This window comes from Antedon mediterranea, chromosome 8 (assembly GCF_964355755.1).
Source record: "Antedon mediterranea chromosome 8, ecAntMedi1.1, whole genome shotgun sequence".
Classification (NCBI taxonomy): domain Eukaryota; kingdom Metazoa; phylum Echinodermata; class Crinoidea; order Comatulida; family Antedonidae; genus Antedon; species Antedon mediterranea.
In genome coordinates, this window is record NC_092677.1 from 3,500,147 (window position 1) to 3,510,252 (window position 10,106).

Here is a 10,106-nt window from a genome sequence, read left to right on the forward strand (position 1 = left end):
ATGGAAATAAATTTTCTCCTTGTGGGAACGAATAAAGATTATACTTGATACTTGATGTAACAGCGCCCTCTATACTATACAAAAGTTTGTAAATAAATGTAGTATAGCAGACCAAAATCTTTCTTAACACCTGCGCCACGAGTAGGAGAAATATAGTGACATCTCTGTATAACCAAACGATCAATGAGAATTGGTGGTGTGTGGTCCACCACGAGTAGGAGCTTTTTCAACTGTGTCTAATTTCATGTTTAAAAGGAACCAGAGAAATTGTAGCCTTTATTCCCAAACAAAAATCAATCATTTTCATCTTTTAATACAATATACAGTAACTTTTATTCATTTTTACATCTTGAAAGAAGTTTACGTCTCTAGTGGGTACCAAGCCTAAGTTTCATTGAAATTGCCTTAAAATTAGCTTCTCAAACTATTGATAAAAATAATTTTTTAAACATAATTTTTTTAAACTACTTATTATAAAATTTAAAAAGTTACCAAAAGCAGAAATGAAAAGTTCAAAAGAAACTTTTGTACAGCCACATACATTAAACATTACCCAGCACCAAATGCTATGAAACACTAGGGAACATCTACCAATACCTAATATCGGATATTGGGGTGGTTGTGGGTGCTATCACAATGCTGATTGGTTTATAGGCATGTGTAGATGTTTTGTTCTAGTACCTCATAGTCTTTGATGCCTATACATGTAAACTTAACAGCCATGTTAATGAATGTAAGTATTATTTCATTTACCTAATGGATAACAACCACAAATAAAAAATGCATAAAAAATGACCATAACACAATCGAAACAAATGATTAAATGTCTTGCAAACTAAACTTTTGTTATTTTAAAATTTCTAACAAGTTAACAATCTGGAAACAAAGAAACAGTGTTATTTATATAACCTGGACATTGAAACTGGACATTAATTATAATGTCCAATGCATTCTGAAGACAGAACTTTCTGAACAACTGGACAACATCATAACTGTCATATTTCCCAACGATCTGGCTCTGACTGGTAGGATCCTATTTTTGGTCAGATTTTACACATTTATAAGTTCTTAAACATTCCCAAACATGCATAGGCAATCAGTTGGGAGACAGGGAGGTCATGGCTCTCCAGGATTGGTTGGAACTCATCCAGCTGGTTCCCCATAAAAGAGCTATGACAGTCGAATGCCAAAACAACCTAAACCACCAGAGAAACCCCTTATGCCCTACATGCGATATAGTCATAGTGTCTGGGATAAGGTGAAAAAAGAAAATCCTGATATGAAGCTCTGGGAGATTGGCAAAGACGATGATGATTATGCAGGTAATAGGAAAAGTGAAGAAGAGGAAGATGATGACGATGATGCTACATTAATTCCCCAAGATCTTGAAGTGGATGTTCCAGACGAAGAAGTAGAAAATGGAATTTTTACAGGAAAGAAATTTACAATTCTTGAATTTCTTGAAGCCGAAGAACAATAGTATGGAGTGAGTGCAGAATCTGCTTTCGCCTATTCTTTTTATCCTGGTTATTTTTACATTGACCGAATAAATTTTATTATTATTATCATGTGACGTCCAAATCGAGTCTGGGTTTGAATCGGTTATCATGACTACATTTTTGATATGGGTTATTATATAATTTTAAGATGATTCTAATGCTATATCTTTACAGTAACATACAATTGTAGTTTAATAGTACTGTATTATTATACCATTTTTTATAAGTATCATTATGTAATAGTAATCTCTGTTTCATTATCAATATATCCTTTTCAAGACTGGATAGACAACTAGGCAATCTATGACAACAACGATAAAATCAATGTGTAAAACACGCGGTAGCGGTTTAATCGTACAAAAATAAACTCATTAAAGATGCATACTTTACATTTGCGTAAAATGATGAGTCATCAGCCTAAAGATTCTGATAGGCCAGTACACCTCGTCCCCTACCTGTTCCCCGAAAGTACTCTTGTATCTGTTTGGTTTTTACTTCCGCCATGTTTCTGTTCAAACTTGGAAACTGTTGAGTTGTTTTGGGGGGTACTCCAGTAACTAAAAATAAGTGGAAAATATATACATTTCATTTCGAAACCTGAGCTGCACTGACGAGATCTAATAAGATCGAAACAGTACTGAGTGCAGATTAGATACATAATATAATATACATTATTTATTGTTGCGGAAAATATTTGTCAGTTACTGCAGTAAGCAGTGTGTATGATTAGCCAAAAAGAGCTTTTAACAAGTATACAAAATGTAGTTACTGCAGTAGAATAATTTTGACATGGTTCCTTACCTGCTACAAGACCTCTACCACGTCCAGCAGTCTGCCACGATGGAGCAGGTTGTGGCACTGCAGATGGAGGTGGTGCTACTTTACCGTTGGCGTACTTCTTGGGCATCGCACATTGCTTTTCAAAAGCTGCGGGTGGCCCTGAATTTTAGACAAAAACATGTTTGCTAATATGGAGTGCAAATTAATTATTGCAGAATAATTCAAATAATAAATTAAATATCTTTCTAAGAAGTTTATAGACATAATTATTTTATAATACTTGTATATTATAACATATAATAATGTGAACAGGAAGCTCTGTCTACACTATCAAATTTGTTGGACAAAAAAAAGTGTGATGTGCCCAAATATAGTAGTGATATGCCCAAATATGGTAGTGATACGACATCATCATGTCCATATATGGGCAAATTACATTTGTTTGTCACATAAAATTTGATAGTGTAGACAGAGCTTTAGGAAACAAATACGTTTTAAATATATTTTTCTTAGGCCTTATGCTGACAAAGATTTACCTCCAAGAGATGGCCACTCATCAGCATTTGAAGCAGATATATTAACATCTTGTTGATAAGGTTTTGAGCCAGGGTTCCATCCAGCATAATCTAGCCTGGGCATACCTTCTAGGTCCGGCTCAGAGGCTGGCTCGGAGGCGGTGTCTGTGAAGGACGTCTGGGATAAACTTCTACCAGGGACAGTAACTCCTATACTACCAGCAATCCCTAAATCAATATGGTAAAAGATCAAGTAAAAGCAATAATAAGATCTGCTATTCAAAGAGATAAGCTCTGTTTACACCACCAAACTAGTTTGACAAAAAAAAGTGTGATTTGCCCAAATATGGTAGTACCATAACATCATCATGTACATGGGCACATCAGATTTTTTTTGTCAAACTAGTTTGATTGTGGAGACAGAGCTTAAGAAACAAAATGAGCTATAAAAAAGTAAGACTGTGTGGGGTGTTAAAGGAGGATCTTCAACGGGGGAAAAGAGGGGGTGTGTGAGTGGGGAGATGAGGGGATATTAAAAAAACCCTGTTGGCTTCATTTGACAACTTCAGAGTATTCTAGGTGGATAAAACCACAAACAGTACCACTTATTCTGATGTTATGTTGTTTTTCTCCTCTTAAGCTCTGTCTACACTATCAAACTAATTTGATGTGCCCAAATATAGTAGTGATGTGCCCAAATATAGTAGTGATATGCCCAAATATAGTAGTGATATGCCCAAATATAGTAGTGATATGCCCAAATATAGTAGTGATATGCCCAAATATAGTAGTGATATGCCCAAATATAGTAGTGATATGCCCAAATATAGTAGTGATATGCCCAAATATAGTAGTGATATGCCCAAATATAGTAGTGATATGCCCAAATATAGTAGTGAAAAACATTCATACCTCGTCCTTTTGGTCTTCTTAGTGGCTGCTCCTCTTGAAGCTATACAATGATAAGATTGAAGATCACATATAAAAACTCAGCACTTAAAATACTATTATTATACAGGATTACTACATATTGAATTCAATTTTATATTTAGTATATCATTTTTATAAAATACGTAGAAAATTGCTGAGACTACTGTATGCAAACAAAAAAAGTACAAAACGATGACATTCTATAACATTCAATGCTCATAAGAAACTTAATCTTCTTTATGCAGTTACTGCAGTAAAATTAATTTGACATGATCTATACCTACCTCAGGTTTATTGTATCGTATGTCTCTTGATGCAAACGCAGAACCCGCACTCAGTTTCTCGGAAAGATCCCCATACCCATTTTGCTGTTACACAAAAGAAAAATCAATAATTGTTTGTAGGTTGGTTTCTCAACAAATAAAAACAAATAAGTCATATATTTTGTTCAACTTTTTAGCTGGTTCTGAATCTGCGTATGTTTGGAGAAATCCCAAACAGAAAAAAAGAAATTAAACACTTCAGAGCCGTAGCCAGCTCTCGCTTCATCTGAAATTTTCCAGCCCAATTCCCCAGCACAGATCATCATATTTTATATTAATAATTGTATTTAAAGCCTCTTTGCCTTGTCTGTTTTAAGATCTCGCTATGACCTTGCACTTAAGTATCTTAGTTTTTGAGACACGATAACCGATAAATGTAAAGATGACGCAAAACAATGGTCTTACCCTATTCACAGGCATTTGATTCTGCCTAAGCGGAGGTGGCTTGTAACTCGAAGGGGTTGTATATGTATAATAGGATCGATCCGACCTCACAGGGCAATGCGATGCAGTCAACTCAAAGTCATAAATAGTAGCAAGTGAATCACTCAAAATGTAACTAATAATTTAAAAAATACAGAAAAATATATACATGGTGGGCTTATAGTATACAGTACATCAGGGTGGGCTTATGCTAGAGTTAGTACGTTAATATTTTATAACTTACCAATGTATTTTAGCCACAGCAAGTGCACAATGCTTATTCTCCAATTCTTCATGGAAATCACATCTGCAGAGAAAAAAATTATTTTTATTAATCCGATTTCAATAATATTTAAAAATAATAACTTCTAATCTATTATTGGTGAGAAAAGTTAATTCTTAACAAATACAGTAGTATTTATAAAATAGTTGTCTGACAATAATTATAAAATTTGAATTATTAAAGGCAAAGCTTTAAAAATAACCCTAGTAATTTTTTTGCAAGCGGTAAACATAACGAGCGTCATTAGCCCCTCCCCCTTTTAAAATTGGGGCTACAGAACGTTTTTTTGTTGTTATAAGATAGGAAATTCACCAAAGTTAATTCTTTTAACACAATTGAATTATCGCTCTAAATTCCATATGGGTCAAATAATAAATAACACGCCCTCTGTTGCTCTATTTATTTTTATTTCGCTCACTTAAATTATTCGAAATGTTTACGATACCTTGTGTTTGACTCGTAATCAAAGGACGTGGAGCTGAACATGATGGTGGCGCACGTAAGCGAAGGTTTATCACCCCGAACTCCGTGATAATGCAGTTCAGTGTACAGAATCTCCAACTGGTAAATTTTCTCGTCAAGTTTATTTGGAACATCTATTTAAAATAAACAAGTTAGCTAATTATAATAAATATTTTTCAATATAAAATAGTGATTTAGATTTTTATAGCGGCATTTTAATGGTTATTGCTCGTGGCACTGTTTAAACTGACTCCGAACATCCTAGCACGAAACTCCGCTCAATCGTAGGTAGGGCGCCCTCACGGTGACTTTACAAGTACTTGTTTATGTACAATGCTTAAACACTTACCAGCATGCCTTGCCATCCAGTCAACACAAAACGCAACTTTATCACAATTTTCCTTCTGAAAAGGGGAAAGAAACAATTTTTTTTTTTAAATTAATTGCTTTATTAAATTAATTCCAGTTTAGCCCAGGGGTTAACTGATAGTCAGAGGTTTTCTTTAATAACATTTAAAACATCATTAAAACAAACAATATATAAACAATCCTCATAACTTTACTAAAAATTATAATTGTTAAAAAAAGATGATTCTTGACAATCAATAATTCTGTTTTCCCCCGCCTGCGTGAAATCAAACCTGCTTGTGTGTCAACATTAGTTGCCGGCTTTGAGTAGGGGCTGTACTATGTTTTCCGGTGTTCTTTTGCCTTGAGTCGTTGCGTGAAACCGATTTGATTTTCCATAGCGATGTTTGCAGCACTGTCTTTTCATCGGTTCCCATTTGTGATTACGCAATATGGAACCTTGCTTCGATACGTTATGTTCTAGTGGGACCCATGCTTTAGAAATTCTTGCGATTACTTACAAGTGTGTATAGGCATGGCAAAGATTTTCTCTTGTCCGGGTTAATGAAATTGCACATGTCGGCCCATAGTTCCCTATAATCTCTCTCTGCTCTGTCAAAGTTTTCAATTGGGATTTGGTGTTTATCATCACCTAGAAGATGACAACAAATTGAAATGTACCTATAGAAACTATTAAACTTGTTGTAAGAAAATAACAAAATCCCAAGAAGCAGTTTAATTAATTAACAGGTTTGATGTTGTTCTCTGTACTATTATAGAGCAGGTTTTGGCAAACAGGCATCACATGTGATACAGGCATCACATTTAATACAGGCATCACATGTGATACAGGCATCACATGTGACACAGGCATCTCATGTAATACAGGTGTCACATGACATGTAATTGTTTGTATTGATGTATTGTTATGTGACACTGTATTACAGAATTTGCCATGATACTGTTATCTTATTTGTTACCATTACCGCTCGTCTGTATAAATTGGCCTTAAAGCTTGGTTCCCACTAGAACGTAATGTAAGGACGTAAACGCAACGCAAGCGTTTTAACCAATGACAAGCAAAGTTATAGACAGTTAGCAATCACAAGCGAATAAGCCATCGCTTGTGATTGGTCAATTCACTTGCGTTGCGTTATGTCCTTGTGTTGCGTCGCCAGTGGGAACCACGCTTTAGGCTACAAGTCACAGGTTAATTTAATCACAAATTTTGAAATATTTATACCAAAAATGTCTTACTAGTTGACAAGCAGAGAAATCTAAAACCCATAGGTATTGGTCCAGGATCTATGAACCTATGAAATATTCTGATGATGCCGGCGCTAAGACTGTACTCAATAATGGCGACTTCAGCAGGTAGGTAGCCTTGATTATCTGGAAACTTACACAATACCTCAAACGTGATGATGTAAAATATCTCTAAACAGACACCTGTGTGAATGAAATGATAATGGTCATTGTAAAGCTAAGAATAGCAATTAAATATTTAAAGATGTATTGTCCCCAACAAACATGAAAAATGAATGAAGATTAAATCAGACTTTAAATAGGCCATTTTGCAGATTTAATAAAGTTATTCCTGTTCACTTATTAAAAAAAAATTTCACTTATAAAAAGACAAAAGAAATGTTTAATTTTAACCAAAACCATTGTCTGACAGACAATTTCAATATTTTTTGCACTAAATAAATTTTTTTCGGGTAAATATATATTTTTTTGCGATCCATTTTTTGGTCACAGTGAATAACTATTATGTGACATTAACATGGCAAAAAATGTTTACAAAAAATTGTTTAAGGGGGACAATATTATTTATTATAGCGGCCAATGAATATTAACAGACATTTTTATATCCGGCTAGAATGGTTATAAAAATAAATTTAAAAAATAAAACAAAGCTAATTAAGGAAAAACTGAAGGAGTATAACTGTGACCACAATTCCATAGGCTTCTCAGAAAACGAGCTAAAAATAAACTATTTTTCTTTTCCGCTTCCTGTTTATAATAGAATATGTTCCTATTAACATACATTTAATATACACTAAACCTCTTAAGCTCTGTCTACACTATCAAACTTTATGTGACAAAAAAATGTGATGTGCCCATATATGGACATGATGATATCATATCACTACCATATTTGGACATATCACTACCATATTTGGACATATCACTACCATATTTGGGCATATCACTACCATATTTGGGCATATCACTACCATATTTGGGCATATCACTACCATATTTGGGCATATCACTACCATATTTGGGCACATTCACACTTGATAGTGTAGACAGAGCTTTATATTTACCTTCTCCTTCAGGCCAGAATTCGCTTACACATCTTTGCATCCTTTCATTTCGCCTGTCTATTTCATCAAGATCTATAGTCTCCTATAAATTAACAATCAAACAAAATTGAAAAATAATTACAACATTTAGTATGAAATTATTAGAGAAGATAATCAATTATTTCATCAACATAATGTAATACTTACAGACATGAGGTTACCAACACAGTCAAGACGCCCTCCTGAGAGCACACCGCCAGCATCTCGCATTTTTCGTTTTGCTTCTTTGGCCTGATCATTGTACATCTCCCGCTCGTCTGCCGATAGATTCTGAAGGAAAATTATATGCTAGTTTTATGCTAATGAATTATCCTACAAATGTAGTATGCAAAAACACATGAATAATTTAAGCTACTTACTATGAATTCGACTCGGAAGTTAAAACGTCATTAAATTATTAAAACATTCAGAGAGTAAAAACTAGCCTTAAATAATAAAATGCTATTATAGTATTAATATTATTATATCACAGTGACCTAATAATCATTAGTTTTCACAATTTTTAAACAAGGAAGTAATAATTTAATGAATTAAAAGTAATATTCTTTTTTTGTTAAAAAAAAAAATTCTAGGCCTAGGCTATTTTTTAAGGATATCACAGTGATGAATAAATCACATACATGCTGACTGGCCTACCCTTAGTGCCAGCACGAGGTCTGCTGGATAATGGTGGGCGGTGTAGTAGTAGGCCTATAGGTAGCCTAGGCCCTATCCTCTAATGATATGATTTATGATGCCTTTTTACCTTCCATAGTGGGTGAGCAATTTGAACCAACTCGTCCATTCTCTTATTATTGTGTCCTTGACGTTGAAGTTCAGGTTTTATATCTTGAATAAACATAGATAAACCAGTAATTTGCTTCTTGTTTTTCTTTTTATTAGGCATTTTGTTGTTGTGTTGCTTCTTTTCTTTCAACCGTAATGCACTTTGGAGCTAGAGGCCTGTCTTGTGAAATGATTATTACTGGTAACACAGGAGCTCAGAGAGCGTGTTAGCGGAAGAGACAAGAACTAATTGTCGTCTGAACGGATGGCTTATCGGGAAATAAACATAGTGCCTTCCATTCTTATATAGGCATAATCCATTTTAACAATTAGTTCAATTACATTGATTTCCACTTATAAGGCAATTTTAACATAAAATAAACAGTAATAATTATTTTTAAAATAAATAAATATATATTTATCTATTTAAATGAGTAAAGTTTAATTTTGTTAACGTCAAATTAAATTTAAATACCCCTATTATGTTATAGTATCGTCCATGCTGACCACATGTATTGGAAACGCTATTTTGAACATGCAGGGCGCCTCGGCGCGGCAGGATGTACCAAACTTTTGCGCTGATTTTGTGCGGGATTTTGTGTGTATTCCTTACTAATATGAGATATTTCTGTATTATATTAGGCCTACTGCTGTTTTTTCAGTTACCACCACCCATGATAACGGTTTGTTTTTCAATATAAAAATCAGTTTTCATGTGTATGACCAAAAGGGTGTGAGTAGGCTAAATGTACAAATACAGATAGGCCTACAATAAAAAAAGGGTGTAGGCCTACTCAGCAAGCATTATTGTACCCTCATTATTTCAAATAAGTGTGACGAATTTCACTTTCTTTCCGTCTTCAAACTTTAAATTAGTCACTTTTATTGATTCTTTCTGGAAATTGCTCATATAAAAATATAAGTATGTATAAAAATATAACAGGTAAAATTAGTACAACGCATAGGCCTAAACAAGAAGACACGGACATCAGACATGAGGAGTGGTCTTCTAAGACACCTAGATAAGGCTTAGATAGCCAGAGTTTGCTCATTCGCAGCATGGCACAAAGTAGGCCTACTACGCAACGCAAGGGATACGTGGTGGATCATCCGAACTGTTGCTTGTGATTGATTAATAAATCGCATTAAAATCTAGAGTAGAATCTTTTATCTCCACCATTTTTTAACAATAAGTGTAATCTTGAACTTCTGCCAATGGATGTCTATTGTCGAGCGTGTTCACACGATAGAATAGAATGAATAGATGGAATCAGGCACTCAGTGATGCGAATCTGACCTTGATGTAGCTGCAGAATGCATACGCTATTTTTGTTTGATAAAGACGGGATAAACTGTCCTATTGAAGCGTGCAACAAAAATATATTATATAATGTAAATAATGTAATATT

General features: G+C 34.2%; 2 protein-coding genes across 2 annotated transcripts in view; both read right to left on the reverse strand.

Moving 5' to 3' along the window:
* The window catches only part of LOC140056278 (tRNA-dihydrouridine(20) synthase [NAD(P)+]-like), a 261,899-nt gene that overhangs the window by 93,535 nt on the left and 158,258 nt on the right, over window positions 1-10,106 (reverse strand). The gene's annotated exons all lie outside the window — the stretch shown is intronic.
* On the reverse strand, window positions 124-8,960 carry LOC140057062 (protein maelstrom homolog). The gene is made up of 14 exons (XM_072102607.1): window positions 8,678-8,960; window positions 8,080-8,202; window positions 7,894-7,975; window positions 6,821-7,012; window positions 6,085-6,215; window positions 5,565-5,619; window positions 5,199-5,349; window positions 4,715-4,777; window positions 4,453-4,606; window positions 4,009-4,092; window positions 3,707-3,746; window positions 2,816-3,022; window positions 2,301-2,438; window positions 124-2,056 (listed from the first exon to the last, which is right to left on the reverse strand). The coding sequence occupies exons 1-14, from the start codon at window positions 8,816-8,818 to the stop codon at window positions 1,917-1,919; spliced, it is 1,701 nt and encodes a 566-aa protein (XP_071958708.1). The 5' UTR covers window positions 8,819-8,960; the 3' UTR covers window positions 124-1,916.

Bases quoted from the DNA above. Each gene is read 5' to 3' on its own strand.
- LOC140057062 (XM_072102607.1), bottom strand. From the start codon at position 8,818: ATGCCTAATAAAAAGAAAAACAAGAAGCAAATTACTGGTTTATCTATG. The intron at 3,023-3,706 runs GTATGAATGTTT...ATATTGATTTAG, and splicing joins AAGAAGACCAAAAGGACGAG to GGATTGCTGGTAGTATAGGA. The intron at 2,439-2,815 runs GTAAATCTTTGT...TCTAAAATTCAG, and splicing joins TGAGTGGCCATCTCTTGGAG to GGCCACCCGCAGCTTTTGAA.